At 43.8% G+C, this 23,869-nt stretch overlaps 1 protein-coding gene across 2 annotated transcripts; it reads left to right on the top strand.

Annotated features, from left to right (window-relative positions):
* On the top strand, positions 1-22,283 carry MAPK14 (mitogen-activated protein kinase 14). 2 transcript variants are annotated; one of them, XM_084220800.1, is made up of 12 exons: positions 1-721; positions 7,351-7,480; positions 7,836-7,894; positions 8,268-8,379; positions 8,889-8,918; positions 9,341-9,388; positions 9,825-9,939; positions 10,402-10,473; positions 17,952-18,031; positions 18,551-18,629; positions 18,909-19,082; positions 19,886-22,283. In XM_084220800.1, the coding sequence occupies exons 1-12, from the start codon at positions 606-608 to the stop codon at positions 19,951-19,953; spliced, it is 1,083 nt and encodes a 360-aa protein (XP_084076926.1). In that variant the 5' UTR covers positions 1-605; the 3' UTR covers positions 19,954-22,283. The 2 variants fall into 2 exon arrangements, with proteins under 2 accessions (XP_084076926.1, XP_084076925.1); XM_084220799.1 differs by lacking the exon at positions 17,952-18,031 and adding an exon at positions 15,853-15,932 and having other exon boundaries at positions 17-721.
* Positions 22,284-23,869: the final 1,586 nt, after the last annotated feature.

Raw genomic sequence — 23,869 nt, 5'->3', positions numbered from 1 at the left:
CGCTCGGGCCGTGCCGGGACAGCGGGGCCGGCGCCCGCGGCTGCCTGGGCTGTGCGGGGCGTACACGGGGTCGGAGCCCCGGTGCGCCGCCCAGGCTGTGCCGCTCGGGGCGGAGCGTGAGCGGCAAAGGCGGCGGCTGCGGTGTCGCCTGCGCCGTCCCACCTGCGGCGGGAGCGCGTCCCCGCCCCGCACGCCGGCGCCCCCGCCTCGCTCGCCGCTGGCCGCACGACCGCGCCGCCGGCCGCGCCTGACGGGGCCATCCCACCCCTCGTGGCACAGCCCAGGGAGGGAGAGCGGCGGGGGAAGGCGGTGACACGGCCGCGCTCGGCCTCGCCCCCCGTGCCTGTGGGAGGGGGGCAGAGGCGGCGCGGGGCGGGGCGTGAGGGGCCGGCGGCGGCAGCGGGGGCGTCGCTGCTGCGGGGCTGCCCCCGCCCGGGAGCGCTCGGGGGAGGGAGCGAAAGAAGGAAGGAAGGAAGGAAGGAAGGAAGAAGTCGCTGCTGCCGCTGCAGGAGGACAAGGAGGTAGTGGCAGCGGCGGTGCTGTTGCAGCCGCAGGCAGAGCCTCCCCCTCCCGCCGGGCCGGGCGGGGCGGGCTCCGCAACCGAGATGTCTCAGGAGCGGCCCAAGTTCTACCGGCAGGAGCTGAACAAGACGGTGTGGGAGGTGCCCGAGCGCTACCAGAACCTCTCCCCGGTCGGCTCCGGGGCCTACGGCTCCGTCTGGTGAGTGCTGGGAGGGGACGGGGCAGTGCGGGGGAGGTCGCGTTAGGTCGCTGCCCCGCCCCGCGGCCCCCTGTGCCCTGCAGGGACCCGCGGCGGGCTCGGTGCGGGGTGGGCACCGCGGCGAGCGGGGCTCCTCCGTCCCCCGGGGGTTCCTGTCCCCAGCTCTCCACCAGCCTCCTGCAAGAGACGTTTTTCCTCCCGGCTTTACGCGCGGTGCTGCCGGGAAGCCGCAGTCTCGTCTTTGGAATGCGTCGGGGATTGCACCACATGGCAGGTGGCTCTGAAACATTTTTGCAGGGGAAGATAATAATGTGTCGTTCCCGGCCCCCCCGTCCCGCCCCGAATGAGCTCATATGGACATATTTCAGTGTGATTCTTGCAGTTGGTAGGTGGGAAGTGCAGGGGGATGGAGCCTGGTAAGCCCCCCCATGGCTCGCTTTGCAGAGCTGAGGGCTTGGCAGCTCTTGTCCCAGTTTCTTTCTGGACCTGAAGGATAGGTTATATTTGGGGCAATTTTATTTTCAGCTGGAATTTGTTGATAGGCAATAAATAGAGAGAATGGTGGGAAGGCTGGTTTTGTATTCCTGACTTGTTATAGTGGATTTACAAGCACCGATATTTTCTTGGCAATAATAGATGAACACAGGAGGACTCGTTTTATTGCTATGGAATTACTGCAATACACATACTGCAATATGTGCTCCCTGGGAGAGTAAAGTCCTGCTGGGAGACCTGCAGAAATACAGGGAGCTCGAAGAGTTTAGTTTTTAATGCTTACCCAATAGGACCAAACCAGGCTACATGTGTGAGGTACAATACGTCCTTAATTTGTAGCTTCTCTGCTGAGCTGCGGTGGATCATTAAACATAAATGGAGCTGCATACTTTGCTTAAGCTTAAAGGCAAGGTAGTACTTGAATCAGTTTGACTCTAGACTTTAGCAGTCATTTAGTTAAATGTTCACAGATTACTGCCTCCTTTGATTAAGAAACATCTTCCACATGAGCGTTCTGGGTTTTATTCTGTGTTCTTTGGTTCTGTCAAAGTGTGAGCAGAATTTTGAAATGTGGGTGCATAATTACAAAGCTGCTTTGCTGTTTGAGCAGGCGTGCATATGTTTTTATTAATGTAGTATGCAAATTTACATTATGGGTATCAATTTTATTATAAGGAGGGACACATGCTGCATTTTGCTAGTAAGGAAAATAAGTTCCCTTGCACATGCTACAGTTTTAATGAAAAGCTCAGCTGTTCTTAACCTGTTATAAAATTGCTGTTAAGTTGAGCTTAAATAACTTGCATTTTTTTAAATGCTGTGATTGAGGTGTGCAGAGGCTTGCATTTCATAAAAGTAAACCAGGCTGGTCAATTTTGTAGCAAGAATAACCAGTATGCTTGCTGAGGTGTGTTTTTGGTTTGGTTGGTGTTTTTTTTTTTTTTTTAATATAATTATAGAATTATTTTGATTGGAAGGGAATAGACAGGTTTCTTTTGGTGAAAGAAGGACCTTGTTGACACAGCTGATAAATACTCCTGTAAGTGTCACAGAGTTATGCAACTCCTGAAATGTACAGGGAAATTAATTTGCTTGGTGCCTTGTCCTTTGTATTTTAAAGTTGATCCTACATCATATACCCCACTCCCATTTTCTCTTCCCCTCCCTACAATCTCCACTGTACATGTAATACTTGCAAAGTTTGCTTTCAACCAGTAACTAAAGAGTTTGCATCATGAATTTCCTGTTTTGCTGTGTCAAAACTTTCAAAGATTGTGCAACTTTGTTCAGACCAAGTGAAACAGTTTTGTATTGGAAGCAATTTCAGACATGTGGCAGTCTTTTTACAGTCCATGTTAATGGCTTCCTGTATGTTCTTCTAAAAATAGTTTTCAGAAAAGATGTAGTGATATGGAAAGTATGTCAGAATTGAAAAATTCAAGAAAACAACAAAAACTTTTGCGTATTTATGGAAGTTTATTAAGCTACAAGTGGTGATGCATATTATTTATTGTATTCCTGCAAGGACTTGTTCTGCTCTGTCCCTTTAGAGGTTTTTTTTTCTCTCCAGTAAAAAGCTACCTAGTTTCATTTGGGGTTTGGTTTATCCCTGTTGGGATAGTACATAGTGGTCTTTTAACAATCCTGAAAATGGTATGTTCACTGCATTATTATATTCAAATGTAATCAAATGCTCTGTTGTTTAAGTTGTCAAAATGAGGCATTTGAAAATGAGGAATCTCCAGAAGGTGGAGGGGAAAATGAATAAAAAAGAAAGCATTAAGGTGCCAGATGAGTCACTTAGACTAGGGAGCTGTTGTAGGCTGCTTTGAATGTGCTGTGAGTATGGCTTGGAGCTCCGTGCTGCACAAACCTGACTATTGGGGAGTCAGTGGATGGAGGGAGAGGCATTTTCTGCAGGCAGCCTGAGACACTGCCTGAAATGAGAGCAAATATTGCAGTGTTTTCTGAAGGGTGATGTGCAGTGCTGGAAGAATGAGATTCAAATGGCCAGCTCAGGTATTTTTCAGGATCCATTTTTTAAAAACTGCAAGTGTTGGGGATACAAGTAGGGATTCAGTTCCAAAAGTTTGAGAAAAATCCACACATATCCTCAGATTGATTCTTCCTAAATCACATAACAATTGCCATGGCATCTGTTGTATGAAATGCTGTTTCATTCATTCTTGCAACATTTTGTGTATTTATACAACACAGTCTCTTGCATGCTTTTGTAACCAGGCCTGCATTGAAAAAAGGGTTCCTGACATATCCATTTTGTAATATTTCACATAAGGAGAGGGGCCTAGACAATACAACATCTTGCAGTGGGAAGTTGCTGAACAGAGATGGGATTGATTGGTGACTCACACTTCAGTTGGAGGATTGCTTCATTTCTTGCCTGTGCTGGACTCCTGGCATCAGTTCAGCCAGCTCTGAGCTAAGCAAAATGGTGTTTTCACAAATTTCCCATCAATTTCTAAAAGGCTGTGAAGCACATTAGGTATATTTTAGTTTGCTGAATTGTTATATTTTTGCAGCTGTTCTTTGTTGTATTAATGCCTTTGTAAAATAAGGGCCTTGGTTTAATTGCTTTGCAAGCTATCTGTATTGCCTTAATTAATTTGGAAAAGATTGAACAGCCAAGACTTACTCTTCCTCAAAATCTTGCATAAGATTTTTTTTTAGCTTTTTTAAAATAGACTGCCAAGTGATACAGCCCTCCAAAGCCTGTGACTTCTTCCCATTTCAACCCACAGTTGTACTGAGTCTGAATTTCTTGGGTACTGAGAACTCCCAGAGAAATGCTATAGATTTAAGAAATTTTAAAACACTAGGGTCTAGAGGAAATGAAATAACCCTGAATACCACATTTGTAGAAACAGTTCCTCTATGGATTTTTTTCTAATCCCTTATCAAAGCCTGCAAGTGCCTCCAAATCCTGTGTGTGCTTGGAGGGACAGGTGCCTGCTCCTCCTGCAAGGTGTGGTAGATCTGTGAGGAGTGATAGGAACAGAACTGTAAAAGTGAGTGGGATGAAGCAGCCACACTGGAAGGATTGGCAGAAGATGTGTGGGGAGGGGGGAGTTGAGTAGGAGAAGGGCAGGCACAGAAAAGCTGTGAGCAGAGCTCTGAAAGTGCTGGCAAGGAGTTTGGACTGTAGGAGAACTTGGTATATTAAGAAGGGAAATTAGTGAGAGCACATGTGTCCTACAGGGAGAGTTTTATTGCAGCTTTCTTAGAAGCACAAGCTAATCTAGCACAGGAGAATGATATTTGCAACTTCCATAGTGTGTTGGGAGGGTGATGACTGAAGTGCAGGTACAGAAGTGACTGCAGTCAATAATAAACTGTCAGGTGCTGTTTTTCTGTCTGATTAGGAGTGCATTAATTAACTTCAGAGGTAGCACTAAGGAGATTCAGTTAGCTTGGGTATTTGCAGAGGCACTAGCAATGAGCAGCATATATTTAGCAAAATAGCCTTTGCACAAAAATTAATATTCCAATTATTTAATATTTAAATAAATTGTGCTCATAAGTAACCTTGTTACTTGGTTCTCTAAAGTAATTGTTTTCTTCTACCTCCTGTGTTCTGGATTCAATTCAGGTTAGATCAGAATTGTAATTTTAGCTCACTTGGAGTGAGGTGGATGCAGTTCATTTGCCATAGCACAGTACTATGTAAGAGGTTAAAAAAAAGTGTGATAAATTCTAAATTTGTGCTGATCTTGTTTCAAAAGGGATTTAAAACTGTGGATCATGCATTTTTTTCCTAATTGGACTTCTTTAGCTGAAATGTGATCAATGTAATGCAGCTGTTTTAAAGTCTGTGATGAAAGGCAGCTTAGTGTTCTTTAAAATGTTCTCCAGCTGACAGCTGTTCTGTAGCTCTGCAGGAGCCATTAGCCAGTTACTCAGCATGATTTATCTGTGGGGAAGTAGTCTTTAGGCCTCAAATATGACCAGACTTTGTGTTCTGACTTAAAGTCTAGATTGTGAATGTTCAATTATACAGAATTTTCTTTCCTGAGCTTGTACATTGTGCTGTTTAACCAGTACTGCTGGCTGCAGCTCCCTTGGAGGTTGTGCAGCTACTACAACAGCACAGTGACTTGATATGACCCAAAAAAATGTAATTTGAAAACAAAAAAGATGAAATTGAATTTCATCTGAATCTTGAAATAGCTTGTTTTATGTCTGGTGGCTCTGAAGTCTCAAAATCTTGGAAACCAAAAGAGAAATTTGACTCTTGAGCTGTGGAGGTTTGAGATGCAGGGGATCACCTTCTTTGCAGGAGGAAAGAGTTACTGGTATTTGCTGCATTTTGTACCTGAAATGTTTGGAAACTGGTGAAGATCCATGACTAATTTACAACAGCATGTGCTGAATGATGATGACTACTCTTATTTTTGCTCTAAGTCCCAGAAAACACCTTATGTATCAGTAAAATGCTGGCATGTATTTTCAGGCCAATCTAGAGATATTTGTGTATTGCAAGATGGTGATTTTTACCTGAAGCTGAAAAAAATTGAATTCTAAATTTCATGATGTGTTGCTGCTTAAATATTGATTTTTTTTCCCTAGTGATGTGTGAAAACTTGAGAATTTGAAATCAACATTAAAAAAATGAATCCTTGATGGCTTCTTTTGTGTGCCTGGCTGAGGTGTAAAGGATAACTTGCATTGGAAGTAGTTGCTAAGGGGTGTTTTTTGAGCCAGTGCGAGTAGCTTGAGTAATTCAGCTCTGGCAGGTTGCTGCTGCTGTGACCTGGTGTACTCCCTGTGTTTTCCAGAGAGGTCTTTCCACTCTGCATGCCCTTTATAGAAAGGGAGATGCTCTTCTTCCACTGTGCACAGAGGGATTTTCCATTCCCTGCCAGGGCCTGGGGGAAGGGTCGCTGCTCATAGGAGGCTGCTGGTGTTGTGTTTTCTATTTCTCATAAACTTCACTTGCCAGATTCTTTGGAAACTGGGCAAATTTGAGATAAGGAGTCTTTTTGCAGGTTAATTCTTGGTGGTTGCTTTAAAAGTAAATGACAGCTGCCTTTATTTCAAAGAGCTCCTGTGGTGGGGTGGGCGTTGTGGTTTGCATATGCAATTGTGGGTTTATTCTAGGACTGCTCTTGTGATTGGTTTTGAGCTTTGTTAGTTAAGCTTTATATTTAACACTTTACCTTTATAAATATGTAGCATTCCTTTTTGCTTGATGTTTATCAAGAACTAGTGCATACTCACTTTTAAATTGAATCAGTTCACCTGAATCATAAACACAGCAGGAAAATCAACCAGTATTGTCCTTGTATGACTCTTTCCATTCCATACTTTCCCCATATTTGTTGCCTTGAGTAAAGTGTTGATTTCATATCCTCTCTTTCTCTTCCTCCTTCCTTTTGGACAGACCAGAGCGTTATAAGTTGCATGAGAAATTACTTAAAATATAATTTTACTGTACTCTCTCTGTATATATGTGTGTGTGTGTATATATATATAGTTACTGACTAGGATTAAATAAGTCCTCATGTACTCTTAAGAAAAAATACTATTTGTATGTACAAGGGACAAGTTTTGGTAATGTACAGCTACTTATCATTCATTCACATGCACTTTTGTACAACTTGGTGATTGGATGGGATTTACCAAGGAAATTGAATTTCAGCTTCAGTTATGATTAACAACAATCAAAACTGATTTTATTAGGCAAAGTCCTGCGTTTTTGTGTGAATTTAATCCATTAAATAGTATTTTGAGCATAGCATTTGGTGATCAAGTGTGGTGTTTGAAAGCATGTTTAGGAATAGTGGTAGTATTTACAAGTACTCTTCTCTCCACAGTTTTAGTGCATAATTATGTTTAAGAGCACTTCAGACAGCAAAGTCATAAACATTTCTCTTTCTTTCTACAAGATTTCCCTTTACTGTGTGGACAAGACTCCTCTTTTAAACCCTTTCTGCAGAAACCAACAGTTGTGTGAAATTGTGGAGATTTTGGGTGGCGTGCAGGTTATGGAGCAGGATACCTAGAAATCATTTTCATGGGAGAAATGGTGTTGCCTGTAACTCAGTGTCTAGAATAGGTGTGGATTTGAAGGCATTGCTAAAGAGTTCATTTGGTGATTTGCCTGCTCTGTGTTGCAGCTCTGCCTTTGACACCAAGACAGGTTTGCGGGTGGCGGTGAAGAAGCTGTCGCGGCCCTTCCAGTCCATCATCCACGCCAAGAGAACCTACCGGGAGCTGCGGCTGCTCAAGCACATGAAACACGAAAATGTGAGTGCAGGCCCAGCCTGGGAGTGCTGTCCCAAGCCGACTGAGCATCCATCAGCATTGCTCTGTCTTGGTGCATGTGGTTTTTCCCTCATGCTCGATGCAGAGCGTGCAGTAGTCCAAGGTATTAGAGTATCCAGTTCATGATGATTTGAGGGAGTAAATGGAGCTGCAGAGCTCTCACGTGTGTCTGCATCAGGTTTGCAAGTTCCAGGAGGCCTCGTTAGCTTGCATAAAGCACAACACTGAACAGATGGAAATGAAACATCTATGGAATAAATACTTCAGTGCCACAAAGGATCTTAGTAACTGCTATAAATATATTTCACAGTTTTTCTCTTCACTGTTTTCTTTTTAGGTGATTGGCTTGTTGGATGTGTTCACCCCTGCCAAATCACTAGAAGAATTCAATGATGTGTAGGTAACTTCTCTGAAGATTGCAACAAAATGTCTTTTGTATGTCCTTACACCTCCCAGGTTATGACAGAAATATTTGTCTCTTTAATTTGTCTGCCATCACTCACAAATAATCCTGAATTCCAGCACAAAGTTACAGTATATCCTAAGCTATTGGACTTGTCAGAATTGTTCACTTGCTGTGGTTTACTGCCCAGTGCTGTTGGAATCACTGTACTAATTTGCTCCATTATTTAAAGTGTCACGATCTGTGTTTCATTGAGCAACGTGCTTTGGGACAGTCAGCTCTGCTACTGGAGATTTATAGGCAGTTTTTATCCTAATCCTATTCAAGAGATTTCTTCATAGTCCACGTGTTTGCTTTTGTTCACAGGTACTTGGTGACACATCTCATGGGAGCAGACCTGAACAACATTGTGAAATGCCAGAAGCTCACTGATGACCACGTGCAGTTTCTCATTTACCAGATCCTTCGGGGCCTGAAGGTGAGTGTCCCTGTGTTCCCTGGATGGGGACAGCTCCACATGGGGGGGTGGAAGTTCCTGGTGAACTTCCTGGTTACATCCTCAGAGATTCAGATGTGTGCACAGGGCTTCTATAACTTCCCTAAAGTGTTGTAGAATAACATTTTATTATTGTCCTTTCACTTCTGCCTCTCTGGAGCTCTGCATCAGTAAGGTTATCTATTGTTTTTATGTGTTCCTATGGGCAGAGTCTAGAAAATGATGAACTGTGATGCCCTCTGGTCTGCTCTGGCAATGAATTTTCCATTTCTTCAGTTTTGTTTACTTGTGTTGTTCCACTCGTGTGGCAGCACTCCTGGGTGTTCCTAAGGAGAGGCAAACTGGAACACCCACCTGGTGAAACCCACAGACACACAGACAGACTGGAGCATCTGAATTGTGTGGGCTGGGCTAGGGCAGTATTTTCCAGGGAAGAGATGAGGAGGTGGCTGCTTGGACTGTTACATAAATTTTGTCATCTTATTTTACAGTACATCCATTCAGCTGACATAATACACAGGGTGAGTATTCATTCTAAGATTGTTTCATATAGTGAAACAATATCTTTAAAAAATGAAGTGTGAACTTTTACAATATAGCACCAAGAGAAACCAGAGAAAATTTTCTGAAAATTTTTTTGATTAAGTAGTAAAAAGATTGAACAGGGGAAGTGGTTGTCAAGATCCATAATTTTCCTTTGTGAATTAGCTTTTCTCTTAAATACAAATGTGCAGCACCAGTGTTGCCTTTATGCATGTTTGGTTATATGTGACACCTCTGAGAACCACAGAAGAGATTTCTCATTCTGATAAAATAATTTATCAAAAGTTAGTATTTGCACTCAGTTAGAATCTGTATTTTTATCTCAAGTTACAATTTTATCTACATCAGACTCGTGAAACAACACATACTCCACTGTTAATGCTGATGTTTAATTTTTTAGGATTTAAAACCCAGTAACCTAGCTGTTAATGAAGACTGTGAGCTAAAGGTAATGTAATTAAAAAATCTGATTTGTTTGACTGAGATTTGAGTCCCATATGAATGTCCTTTACAACTTAAGTGTCAAAACAATTCCTTTTGAAAATACTTTCACAGAAAAGTAATAATATGTTTCCCAGCTGTAGAGTTGTAAGGATGTTTTTTGTATCTGGTCCTATGTTTTTAGTGAATCATCATGAAAGTGCAGAGTTAACAGCTTTAGTTTGTGTTTACTTGTTTTGGAGACAAGATACCCAGACATAATTCTGATTGTCGAGTCCTACGCTGTTCTAGCCTAGTGTCTTTTCCCAGGTTGTGAAATTTGGTTTCATAATGTGTTTTTGCAGCTCTCCCACCTCTCCTGTCCCCAGTTCAGTGCTTGCCTGGTTGTTTGTGCTGGGTGCTTTGCAGTGCTGCCCTGCAGGGGTTGGTGTTTGTGTTTGCAGATCCTGGATTTCGGGCTGGCCCGGCACACGGACGATGAGATGACCGGGTACGTGGCCACGCGGTGGTACAGGGCCCCTGAGATCATGCTGAACTGGATGCACTACAACCAGACAGGTAATGCCTTTGGCCAGCACAAGAATTCTCTGTTTTGTCAAGTTTCTGAATTGTCAGGGGGGAAGAAAAGAGGTCGTCCTTGCACATGCTCCCCTTTATTTGATTGCATAATTTGACACTCTCGGTAATTATGTTTTGGAGTTGGTATTTGAACCACTTTCTGTCAGATGGAAGTGAAGAATCATTGTGATAGCATTCACCAGGAATTTGAACCTTTAAAACTGCAATCAGCAAAAGACTGTCAGCACTTATCCCTTGCTTTTCCTAGCAGAGTGGTTTTTAAAATAAGTGATTGGGACGTGTCTGGTTGAGGAGAATATCAGGAGCTATAGTGTGAAGAAATGACAAAAAATGCCATGAGACTGTTTCAGAACAGAGTTGTTTGCTCTGGTTGGATGGGATGGTTCTGCTCAGGCTGTGTTTTTATGCATCACGTTTTGTTTTCTGCTTTATTTTGTTCAGTTGATATTTGGTCAGTGGGATGCATTATGGCTGAGCTGTTGACTGGAAGAACATTGTTTCCTGGCACAGACCGTATCCTTCAGAAGTAATTTCTTTTTTGAAATTGAAATTAGATCTTCACTTTCACATAATTGACAAGAAAATAAGTTCTGGGTTTAGTTATGTACTTTTGTTTGTTTTTAAATTAATGGTTTCTTTTACTCACAGTACAAAGAGGTGAGTTCTTGGTTTTGCTGCACATGTGTTCCTCTTGATTGTCTATTGTCATCATTAGATTTATATACCCTTTGTTTCTGTTACTTTCCTTTAAGTTTATTTAAATTGATTAGTTGAGTTTCTAGCTAATATTTGCATGGAGGTCTGCCAAGAATCCTCTCATGCTTCAGGTTTCTTGCAAATGTGATTCCCTTCTGGCCTCTCTTCTCTCCTGAAGGTATCCTGGCTGTGAAAGCAGTGGGTTTGCAGATTCTTTGGTGCCAAGGTTCTCATTAAAATTGCTCTGAAATGTTTAGGTTCCATTTCCTTGCTTGACTGTGAGCAGACTGTGAAGCTCCTTTTACAGTGGGCTTGTACTGATGTGTTGTACTGTTGTCTTATTCAACCATAAATGAGATCTTTCCAATTTTTTTTTTTGGCCTCATCAAAGTGGAGTGGGTAGGACACTTTGGCAAATTTGAGACAACTTTGTGAGATTTGGTCACATTTTCCCCAGGAAACTGGAAGTGAGACTTGATGCAAATTGTAGCACTTAAAATTTTTGCTTAGGCACACAAGATTGGGGTGTAATCTACTACTGGCAAGATTTTTCATTGCCTAGAAATGGGCTTTCATTTGCCAGAGAAAATGACATTGCCCACTTTTTACCAAAGGGTTATTATTTCAACCACAGTCTGTTCATTTTAATGACTTCTGTTAATTTGTTAGTATTTGTGTCAGTTAATTCAGGTATGCACTTGATGAAAAGGAAGCTGGTGTTGGCATTGCTGCCTGCTGTTTATTTACCTTCAGAAAGCATCTGGGTTCCAAAACTCCCTCCTGAGGAGAAGCTTTCATTCCAGCTTTTACAGTGTCACCTCTTTTCAGTGTGCTTTAACTTTATCCTCTCCTCTTTTTCTGCTTGACTCCATCTCATAATTTCTCTCTGGATTTGTTGTACTGTGCTGTGTAGTCATCTCTGCTGTGTTTTTCTCCTGTCAGATACAGAAACTGAATTAAAGAAAAGCTGGTATATTTTTATCTGTTGATTCAGCATGTGTAGGTTGGTTTGGACAGATTTTTTTTTAATTTCTTTTAAGAAAAACTGAGATACCAAGAGTTGTTCATTCAAACAAAGCAAAAGCCTTCAAGCTGTTGCCATTATTTAACCCTAGCAACAGTGACACTTCAGATTTTAAAGAACCTGACGCTTGCAACTAAAATATTTGTAATAGGATTGGCAATGTGTAAGAAATGCTTCATGGTTTTGATTTATTTTGTGGTTTTTATGAATTGAACAAAATGCTGATACTTCCAAGTCTGAGAAGTTTTTTATCCAACTCTGTTCTTAGCTGTAAATTAGAGCCACTGATATCTGCAATGCAAAATGAATACTTCTAGGATCTAATTTATTTGCTTTATCATAATAAGGTACTTCATTCATTTATGTCTCCCAGCAGATGCTTGTGATGATTTACTTTAAATGCTCAATTTCATTTGCAAATGGCAGTAATGCTTTTTAATTAAGTGCTCTTTCTGTTCTGAGTTGCTTAGATTTAGGAAAGGATTGGGTCTGTTTTTCTGATCTCAGACAAAACTTTGTAGTACTGTAATTCTTCCAGTGCTTCTCTGTTTGTGCTTTTTGATCATGAGGTTAAAACTAAAAGGGGAGCAGGGTTGGTTCTGAATCTTTTTTGTGCATGGAACACTTACCCAAGGATTGGAAAGGACCCTGGCTGGCAGCTTTCACTCCAGGTTTGCTGGCATCTAAAGACAGCAAGCAGAATTAAGATAACAGTCAGTTCTAGTTTCTTCCTGTCTTGGAAGGCTCTGAAATCTTTATATGTGCATTATTTTAGGGGTTTTCCAGGTTTAGATCCTGTTGGGTAGTTCTGGACTCTTAATTTCATTGTACCCACAGATTTGCAGAGGCTCTTGTTCCTCCTGTAGTGTCACTGTACAATTGCTGACTTACTGACTTTGGAGTTAATATTAACATGAATAATTCAAGGTATGTTTGCCTTGTGTCCAGTAGCCAAGGATGTGATACATCCAAATCCACTGCAGTTCTAGGAAATTCCCTGTGCAGCTGGAGGCAATGGGACTTTGTGTTGCTGGAAATTGCTCCTGTTTGACAACTGAATATTTGAAGTAGTTCTTGCTTTTTGGTCTCAAGAGGTAAATTTTCTCAACTGTGTAGCCTTACATTTCCAAAATTAGAGTGACAGAATATGTAATGGCTTCTCAGGATGATCATCCTCCTGTTCAGATGGTTCTGTTGTTTGAAGTGTTGGTCCCTTTCAGCAAGGATTTGGCAGAAATGCTGGGATGTTATTTGCAGTCCCTCACATATTTCTTTGTACAGCCTTGGGATGCACCCATTCAGTGCAGGTAAGTTGTAAGTTCATCCAGTCAGGTAAGTAAAAAAGTTGGACTCTGAAATGAGGATCTTCAGTGCTGTGATGATTATGCCTCTGATAAATGAATGTTGAGTTTAAATTTCTGAGTCAGTAGAGATTCTAAACACAGCTGTCACTGACTTAAAGCAAGAATTGAGATACTCTTAGGAAGAACCCTGTGGTTAATTTGGGCTTAGGTCTGCAGGATTGCTGAAGTGCTTTAATTTACAACTGAATGTAAGGTAATTTAATTATTCCTATTGTAATCTAAGGGTAGAAGCATTTGGATGAAAGATGGATTTCTCATACTGGTAAAATCTCTGCCAGGAGGTGGAGAAGGGGATCAAGATTGTGGGAAAGGAGTCAGAGACCAAAAAGTGAGGTGATGAAAATCAGAGTCCTTCAGGCATTGGACTCTGATCCTCGTGGGTCTCTTCCAGCTCAGCATATTCTGTGCATTGGGAGGCTTAGCTGAGGCTTTCTTGTTGGCATTGCTGTATCTGTCTGATGCCAAGATCAGTTTCTGTTAAACATATATGTTAAACTTTTACAGCTCTGAATATGAATGATTCATATAAATAAGGAAAGGTGACTTCGTTTGAATATTTGACTTGCACAAAATCATATAAAGTAAAAATAAGAACATCTAGCTTTTTCTTGTACTAGTATAGCATTTTTGTATGTTTTGTGTTCCCTTAAACTCTGAGAGTGGTTTTTTTTACTGTTTTTATTCAGTATTATGAAACTTCCATGATAACTAACCAGTCTGAAATTACATATTCTTCTGATACACCTTGTTCTTGCTTGTGATGGCAGCTAAAACAACTTGGTACTTTGCCTTGCCTGGATAAGCTCTTACAATCTTGTGAGATTTTCTGCTGGTGGTGATAGCAGGTTATTTTCTGAATTTTAGAATCCCTCATCAGTCCTTGGGAGTACCTTGAAGATGGCCCTCGGGGTTTGCATGCTGTGCTTTCCTTCCCCATGCACATGTGGTGCTGTTTTTCTTCTGCTTTGTATTTACTAAAGCTCTTTCCTGTCTTTAATTGCTTGTGGCTCATTTCTCTGGGAGGTGCTGGGCCCTGTAGTTAAAGAATGCTGCAGTTCAGCAGGTTAGAGAGGGCCTAAAACCAGAAGCAGGGCTGGGTTTTGGCAGAGGCAGTTCCATAGTCTGTTTTTTCTTATTTGTCTGAGAAGTATCTTCCAGAGCAAACAGGGTAGCAGTATTGTTGGCACACCAGTCCACAGGCTTTTAAATGCCTTTAAATAACTTAAATATTTAAACTGACCTGTGGCATGTTAGCACTCTTAAAATTTGCACTTCAACTGCTGCTTGCACAAGAATAAGTGAAAGAAGTAAGGACTGTTTTAAATAGCTCTGAAGAAAATCTAATTTAAATGAGCCAGTTGTGGTTAGTAGAGTGCCCATTGCTGATTCTCCTACAGCAGTGCATATTCTGATCTCATTTTAAGCATTGACTCTTCAGAGTTTGAAATTCAGCTGTACTAAATCCAACTAGATATTGGGTTTACTCTTAGATTTTGAGTGTTTTGAGTAGCTAGAAGTTTGCCAAGTAACTTTACAAGTGAAAAATTAATTCAGTTGTTCTGACAAAGTGCTGATTCCAGAGCTCTTAATTAATGTGATAGATAAAACTTTAGACTAAAGTTTACCTCAAAAGATGGTGGGTTTAGCAAAGCATTGGTGATTCCCTTCATACAGAGTTTGCCAGTATTACAGGAACTCTGTGTTGTTTTCTAGTGTTTTTTAAACAGGTGACAGTTTTTGAAGTTCTTGTAGTACTCAGATTAAAAGATACTCTAAGAAGGAGCTGCAGCTGTGTCTTCAGCCATTAGGAAGGCTTTGATCCCAGAAAACAAGATTGTCTAAAAAAATTTGTGTAACTACTTTGGTATAATTTGAAAGGCAAATATAAACATTATGGACAGTCTGAAATCCCTGTGGAGGATAATTCAGGGACAGGGGAGATTATGCATTGATGGTCTTAAAAAGGACACTTTGTGTCTTCTTAGTGTCTTTGATGGAATTCCCGCCCTCAGTTGTGTGTTTTGTCACCTAGGCCCTGTTAAAGGGGACAGCTCAGGCTGGCCCCTGGCCTGCTGGGAGCTCTGGTCCTGGTAAATCATTCTTTCCATCTGCAGTGCTCCATCCTGAGAGCTTTCCACAGATATGTGTTAAACCTGAGCCCCTGCTCTGTTTCTCCCTGCTGCTGCAGCAGGTCTGGAGGGCAGAAGGGATGTTCAGGTGTTTGATCCCCCTGTCCTGGTGGTCCCCAGGAGGTGCCAGGGCAGGACCCTGTGCCAGCTGCCATGGCTGTGGGCAGGGTGTGCTCATGGTGAAGTGATGCTGCAGGGTCCAATCATTTCCTTACCTCCTGAGCTTTAGAAGTGGCTGAATGAGCTTGGAAGGTGTTTACAAAAAGCCTTGACTTTCCCCTTAATATGAGTGTCTACCCTTTGCAGCCTTCTGCTTTACTTCAGCTGTTACTAATGCAACCTAATCCTGTGAACTGCAGCTTGGTGTGGGGCCTGAGGGGGTGAAGGGAGCATGGAAGTTCAGCCTTTGCCAGTGGGGCCAAAGATTTCTGCTCCAATAGTTCAGGATGCAGTGCCCAATTCCATGCATGTGGGGTGTCTGTAGACAAGATGTTCAATCTGTCTGATACAGAGAGAGCTCAGTTATATTCAGTTGTAACAAGAGGAATGAATATGGTTTGCCTGAAATAGCTTTTCAGTCAAGGCCTTGGCAAGAATTAATTTTCAGCATTAATAGGGTGATGTGTTGCGCTTTTCATTTTGATTTCTCCCAGCATTTTCCTTTATGGTCCATCATAAGATATTGATCAGTTGAAGCTCATTTTGAGACTCGTTGGAACCCCAGGGCCTGAGCTTTTGAAGAAAATCTCCTCAGAGTCTGTGAGTTTACACTTTGATTGTAATATCTGCCCTTTCAGAAGTCCCAAGTTTGTGTGTTGTTCTCCTGTAGTCTTATCTGTAGAGTTTGTTGGGATTTATTTTCTGTTATTTTTCTTCCTTTGTAACACTTTGCTCTTGGATGGCTTTAAGTTCTTATGCTTTGTGTATCTTATCTTTATTCCTCTTACCTCTGTCCATGGTATGATTTCATCCTTCCATATTCTCATTTTACTGCTTCGTGACTTTTCTCTCAGTTTGTGGGTTTATGCTTTGTGATCTGTTGTATCATCAGGTGTTACTGGGGAAGTATTTTCCACAGCTAAGAGCTTGAGGCTTGTCTCAGTTATTATATCTCCAGATTGCATACCCAGGGATCTTTCTAAATAGGAGCAGGTGTGTTATCCTCTAAACACACACAGCCCCTTCTGTAGTGTGATTAATTTCTGAAACACTGCTGCCATATCTTTGTTTTTGTAGCAGAAAATGCCTTTTAGGTGCCTTTCTGTAGCAGCTGTTCCAGGGCCCACAGCAGAGTCTGCTCTTCACTTGTGCTATGTGGGATATTGCTGTATGGGGCCCTTTTACCAAGGGAGCACCAAAAAGGCTTCCTGCAGTCACTTTGGGAGGGTGACCTCCATTTTCAGCCACTTGCTGTGCTGTAGGAATCTTGAATTGTGAACTTGTGCAAACCCCGTGTGAAATGGCCTTTAATTCTACCTGTTCCTGAAGGAGGAGTGAATAAAGCAGAGCCAGGGATGAGCAGGTGAATGCACAGTGAGCACTGAGGTCACTGCTGTCTGTGAGCTGCAGCTGAGGATCAGAGCTGTGGAAAGTGGTGAGAAGATTATGAACTGCTGCAGCTCAATGTTCTTGTAACAGTGACTGTAAATACAAATGTGAGATGAGCCTTGAATAACACCTGCTGAAGGGATGTGCAGTGCAAACTGGGATAAATTGGTCAACTTGCTGAATATCCCACCAAGTAAAAAGCCCTGGGATGTTCCAACTTTGGAGAGATTAGAGCTGAATAACCCAGATTGATTTGGTTGCCCTGTGAACTGACCTTAAGGCTACTCTGGTATTTGAAGTACAGGGGATTAGCAAGAGACATAAGATGGAATGTTGACTAAATTAAGCAGAAGATTAATTTGCGTGTGTAAGTTGAAGTGGGTCTTTTTTTAAACATTATTGCACAATAAAAATAATAATTGCTCTTATCCGGGTCTGTAACAAGTCTGTTTGAAAAAAAACAAACAAAAACGGGCAGTAAAATACTGTTTCTACTTTTTATCCATTGTATGGGGAAAGCGAAACTCTTAAGTGTTTGATGGTTTTGTGTGTGTCACTATAACAAATTCTGATTTTCTGCTGCATTACTTTACTGACTCTCACTTTCCCTCTTCACTGATACCTGCTAACTGTTTTCTGCAATGCTAATGTTTTGCTAATTTTGCATTTAATGCCTTCTGTCACCCAGCCCACATCAAAGGGCACTCAGAGTTGTTCAGAAGGTGTCAGTTGTGAGCCAGTTTCACTTTGCACCACAAGAAACTTAAGCACTTTCTATGCAGCAAGAGGAAAAAAAAAAGCTGGTAACCAGTGCAGAGGGTAGAGTTTTTGTTTCTGTTTTAATTTTTGTTCATTTTCCTGAAGCTGTGTATAGCTGCACAGCTCAGGGAAAATTTTGTGGAGTAGCCTCAGCCAAAGGAAACGTCTACTCTGACGGCTTAAAACTGCTGGGAGAAGTGAACACAACCTTGTTGGAGTGTAATGCTACTTCCCTTGGACAGAAATACTTTCTGTACTGGCAGTTACCAGCTGAGCAGTGATTCTCCATTGCTTTAAGTGTTCACTTGTGTAATTGCTGAACATCTCACAGGTAGCTGAAAAAATTAGTGGTCCCTGCCTGTATGGCTTTTGCCTTGTGGTTTGCAGAAGAGATGCTTTTGTATGCGACTGTTTTCTGTTTGAAATGGTTTTTGCACTGTTTTTAACAAAGCCCTTGACGAGGCACTTAAGATATTAACCAGCTTCAGCAGATCATGCGTCTGACGGGAACGCCCCCTGCATATCTCATTAACAGGATGCCCAGCCACGAGGTGAGATCTGAGCAGAGGAAGGGGGTGTGCAGGGCAGGGCTTCACTCAGAGCCTTCACCACTTCTGTGAATGAAATGCTTGCATGTGGCATGGGGTGGGCAATTAACTACCTGCTCTTCTGGAAGATTTTTGTACTAAAGGAAGATGTGAGATTTGGGCAGTGTCTGCTCAACCACAGACATGTGAGACGGGAGAACCTGGCTGTGAGCTGGTTTTGCATTGTGTGCTGTGCAGCTCAGCAAAGCACAGCAGGCTGCACCCAGCCTTGCTGGGACACCAGGGGCTCAGCTCTTCCTGCGCCTCTCTGCTTTCCAATCTTACTTTGCCACAAGTAATGTCAGCTCTTCCTCTACTGTCTTGAGTGTCTTAGTTGGGACAGGGTAATGCTGATGTGCTTAGTAGGTGTCAGAGTAAGCAAGGAGAAGACCATAATAACCAGTGCTTCAGGATGCTTGAAAAGTACTTGATCTTGCTGGCTGGATATTGTCTGATACTTCAACAGAGCATTTATTTCCACAGGCAAGAAACTACATCCAGTCTTTGTCTTACATGCCGAAAATGAACTTTGAAAACGTGTTTATTGGTGCCAATCCCCTGGGTAAGACTTGTTTATTAAATTTTCCTGAAACTGAAGCTAGCATGTCCTGTCCTTTGGAGATTCCCAAAGCTTTGTTCTGGCTGCAGGAGTAGTGCAGAGCAGGGTTGTGTTTATGAAGGATGTGTGGGCCGAGGGTGTAAGAGGAAGACAGTGCTGGATAATTGTGCGTCCTGAGAAACTAGAGATTCCTCATCTGTGTTGGGCTTTGAGAAGCTTTGCATTTCAGAGTAGAGTCCCACAGCTCATGTGAGAGATCCTCTGTGTCTGGTGCTCTTGCAGCCGTGGACTTGCTGGAGAAGATGCTGGTCCTGGACACAGACAAACGCATCACGGCCGCGGAGGCGCTGGCCCACGCCTACTTCGCCCAGTACCACGACCCCGATGATGAACCTGTGGCAGACCCCTATGACCAGTCCTTTGAAAGCAGAGAGCTTGAGATTGAAGAATGGAAAAGTGAGTCTGGGGCAGGGGAGAGACAGTCAGCTTCTCTTGTGGTTGTAGAATCGTGGAATATCCTGAGTTGGAAGGGGGGACGCACAGGGATCACGGAGTCCAACTCCTGGCCCTACACAGGGGTCCTGCATAACCCCAGAATCCCACCCTGTGCATCCCTGAGAGCATTGTCCAAATGCTCCTGGAGCTCTGGCAGCCTCAGGGCTGTGCCCATTCCCTGGGGAGCCTGGGCAGTGCCAGCACCCTCTGTGGGAAGAACCTTTCCCTGATATCCAGCCCAACCCTCCTGACCCAGCTCCAGCCGCTCCCTTGGGTGCTGTCACTGCTCACAGAGAGCACAGATTGGAGCTGCCCCTCTCAGGCCTTGATGAGTCTCCCCTCAGTCTTCTCCTCTCCATCCCATGAGCTGAGGTTCAGCTAGGCCATGGTTAGAGGCACAGCAGAAAGTGATAAAAATGTGGGCATCCTGATGATTCTGTCCTTACACTAAGTGCATCTACCACATGCTGTGTGCATATTTAGCATAGTTCCTGGTAACTAATTACTACTAGCAGCACACAAACATACTCTTGTTTTCAAACTTACTCACATCTCCTCAATGCTCTGGAAGTATCTTTTATTGTGTATGTTGGTCTCTGAGAGCAGTGTAACCATTCTTTTCTTCTTTGTCTTAATTAAACAATATTTTTGTTTAAAATGCTGTTAGAACATTTGAGATTGTTGCCGGTTTTCTTGCATGCAGGTGTGTCTGGTAGTGCTCTCATAGTCCTGCTGCTAAGTTTCTGTCCCACTTCTCCCCCCAGGCCTGACTTATGATGAAGTAATCAGCTTTGTGCCACCCCCGCTTGACCAAGAGGAGATGGAGTCCTGAGAAACTGCTCTCTTCTGTTCATCCCACTTCACTGTGAAGGGAAGGCCTTTTCATAGGGACTCTCCAATTATCGTTCAAGTGCCTCATCACAACAATATTCTCCTTAGTGGAGGGGTTTTGTGTGTGTTGAACTGGGGAGGGAGGGGGGAGGGAAGGAAGCTGAGTCTATGTAAACATGCTGCATGCTCTTGTATTCTGTGTACAGCCTGGGGCAAGCCTCTGGAGACCTGTTCTGATTGCACTTAGTTCTTCCAGAGTAACAGTGCACCACAGTCTGCACTGCTGGGGTGAGGTGAGGAAGGTGACAGTGACAGTTTGGTTGCAATCATTGCCATTTATCAATTCTCCTACAACTGAGTAACCTCAAATGAAAGTTGGTTTATAGACTTAGAGAGTCCTCTGTTTTCTTCAGGACTGAAGGTGGGGTTGAGGGATGTCCTTGTTCAATGCCAGGTGTTTGATTTACATCCAGATCTTCCTGGTGCAGAAGAGTGTAGAGGCCTTCTGGTGTCTGATTCTTGGAACATGAAAAGATATTGTTTGAAACTGTAAATATGTTTGTGCCTTAAATAAATGGGGAGAGAGGAGGAAAGGAAGTCTGGGGTGGAAATCTGACCCACTGTTCTTGAGAGTGAAGGCTCCCAGGTAGTGAGGCATGAACTCAATGTAATTGGGAAGTAATTTTGAGGCAACAACTTCAACCCCTGGATTGGGTATTCCTGTGTTTTTCACTTTCTTCCTCCTCTTGTTCTGAGGCTTCTCAGCATTATCTCCCAGGAGCCAGAGGTTGGGGAAGATCCTTGCTAGCCACACGTTTGTGTATTCTGTTCCCTACAAGGTGGTGTGTTTTTGCATGTTGTAGCTGTATGTGCATGTAGAGCTGCTTGATTTTTGTCCTTACTTTTTGGGGATGGCACTGGGGGCAGTTCAATCATCAGTGAAATGTTTGCTGAGTACCTCAGGCAGTGCCATAAAATCACAGCACCCTTCCTCCTGTGCTGCAGCTCCTTGTGAAATACCTGCCATCCTAGAGGCTTCAACGAGGGAAGGATGTCGTGTCCAACACCAGAGAAACATGCACCTTTTTCTTTGTTCTGACCTTCTCTCTGCAGAGGAGGAGAGCTTGGGTGGAAAGGTTTCTTGTGAGATCAAGTGTAAAAAACGTTCTTTAAAGAAATGACTATAGTATCTTGTGCCAGAACATAAGTTATTTCCTGAAAAGATTTTTTTTTTAAAGTATTGGAACCCGAAGCAAGGAAATAAGCATGCATAAACACACAATCACCCTTTCACTGTCTATATCTATAAATACAAATATTTATATACATAAAACTAACATTTACTAGAAGTTTTTTTATCCTCTCACATAAGAGCTTCTTGGCTATTTCTTAGCAGGTTGATCTCTGCCCGAGGAAACATGAGAAGGGAGTATGTTTGAATACAAACATGGTTCAAATATTTTGTATTTTCTAGGACTCTGCATGAGTGAAGTGCCCAGAGTTAGAGACTGGCAGGAGGGAGGTTTCTCAGCATGTTTGTGTGCTCCATCTGTAGCTGGGGAACTCGGGAGCCCAGTTTTAGGGCTTCTGGAGGAAACGTTTTTAGACTTTAATTTGTTGCAGGCATCCTGTGTGGGCAATGTACCCGTGTATGTGAGGAGAAAGGCTTTTGCAGTATTTTGTATTCTTGTTACCTGTGGGGCAGAGAGTGTTTTTGTAGTGTTTTTGCCCCGTGTTTGAAAAGGCAGCACAAAGGGATGGGACGTGGATGACAAAGCCATTGATTCTTCCTAGGCCACTTCCCAGCGATCTCTTCAGGCCAAAAGTTCAATAAAGGTCTGGGCTGAGATGAAGAGAGCAGCTCTGTTGTGCTCTAGGATAAAACTCTCCACAGCCCAACAAAATCAAGACAAAAAAAAACTCCCTTTTCTGCTGGGCCAGCAGTCTGGGTATTCAAATAAAAATGTAGATATACTATGTAAACCTACAGCGAGATTGTTTTTATCAGCCATTTTCTGTGTAGATGCTACAGTGTGATTTCATGCGGAAATATTGCTAAAGATTTTTAAAAACTCTCGGTGTTGTGTGTGTGGGTGTGTCTGTGTGTGTGAGTGGGAATGGTTCATTGGAGTCTGTCCTCTGAGGGAGCCCCTGGGGCACAAACTCCCTGCTGCCAGTGCCGTGCTGTGCTCAGCTGCCTGGGCACCATGCTGCACCCAAAAGCAGAGATCTGCTATTTTGTTTCTATCCATGGATTTTGCTGTAATTGGTTATGCCAGATAAGATGTCACAATACCACTGGTTAAAAATAAAATCTATTTTTCAGATTTACTGCACTGCTGGTACTTGGAAACCTCTTGCACTGAAGTGTTGAGTTTTAGTATGGTGTGAATTTCTCTGCTGTGCTGTGGGGGATCCTGGGTGTGATGGCTGGGAGGGAACACGGTGGCTGGAGGCTGACTCTGCTGCCATGCAGCTTCTTGTCCATTTTTCTACCATTCTAAACTTTCCTGTTTGATTTGGTCACTGGAGTTAACTCATCTCAGTACAGCCCAGACCTGCCCCAGCTCTTCAGGACTCCCTAATTGGGTGCTGATTGCCTGTGTGTGCAGCAGCAGCTGAGTAAGGGCTGTGTTCATCAAATAACCCAGGAGTTACATGTTTGCTTAAGGACCAGGAGCTTTTGCTGTGACACCTCTTGCTCACAGGTGTATTTATAACCCAGCCAAGCCGTGGATTATTTCTGGGTTCTGCTGCTACAGCCAGGGCTGATTACACAGATACTGCCACGGTGCCTTGTGTCTGTTTGTGGTTATGAACAGCAGGCTCTGCTGGGCTGCTTACAGAGCATAAGGGCCAGTGCAGTGGTTGCACGTAAAGCAGGCACAGTGAATTTTCCCCACCCCCTTGATTGTGCTTTTCTTGTAGGGACACCTTTGCAGGTGACCTGTATGGAAGGAGCAGAGCTCTGGGCAGGGTGGAGGGCTGCTGGGGTAGAACACTGTGCAAGCAGCTAGGCTGGCTGGGTAAGGCTCGGCTTAGTCACTTCCTTTGGGGAGTGGGGAGGATGCACCTCCTGTGTGGGAGCCCCACCTGAGCCTCCTCATGCTGGAGGGAAATGTTGAGGTGCTCTCTGCTTACCAGGAATGGTCCTTGTGGGCTGGGGGTGAGCACGGGCTTTGCTTTGTCCGAGGAGAGCCAGGAAGGGCTGAGAGCTGCTGCAGGAGATGAAACCGCGCCCAGCAAAGCCTGGGGCACAAACCGTTCTGGGGATGTTCCCATCCCACAGCTGCTCCTGGAACCTCTCGCAGCAGTCCCTTGGAGAACCTCAGCCTACTTTCAGCCCCTCTCCACGCTGCTGGGAAGCCGGGCTCGGGAGAAAATCGCCATCGATGTGACCCCGTGGTGTCCTTTGGCACGAGCTGTCCGTGGCTTCGAGAGGATGCCCGTGCGTGTCTGACGCGGTGCTGTCTGTGGCCTGTCGCTCGGATTCCCCGGCTCGGCGAGTCCTTACTCATCCCCTTGTTTGGAGGAGGGATCTCATGAGCCCCTGTCCGAGCCCCGTGAGGATATTTCCGGGCTGATGGAGCAGCAGAGCGGCAGCTGTGGATGACAGGAGCTGGCAGAGGCGTGCCCGAGTGGGGCTGGCTGCTCCCCTCCTGCAGCAGAGCCCAGAGGCACCTGTACAACACCGAGGCGTGTCAGGAAACCTGATGCCTCACCTCTGCCAATGTGGAGGCGGAGGGAGGAGGGCCCAAAGACATGTCCCTTCACGCTCGCAACAGCTGAAAACAGAGAAGGAAACTCGCTAGAGCCTTTTTCACCAGCGCAGGAAGCCTCCCCGTCCCGCTCTCACCCCAGAAGCCCTCCCGAACTCCACTACTCTGGGGGGGTGGCTGTCCCACACCCGTCGGGCG

This window comes from Fringilla coelebs (genome assembly GCF_963513975.1).
Source record: "Fringilla coelebs genome assembly, chromosome: 23".
Taxonomy (NCBI): domain Eukaryota; kingdom Metazoa; phylum Chordata; class Aves; order Passeriformes; family Fringillidae; genus Fringilla; species Fringilla coelebs.
This window is presented reverse-complemented; position numbering and strand designations above follow the sequence as displayed.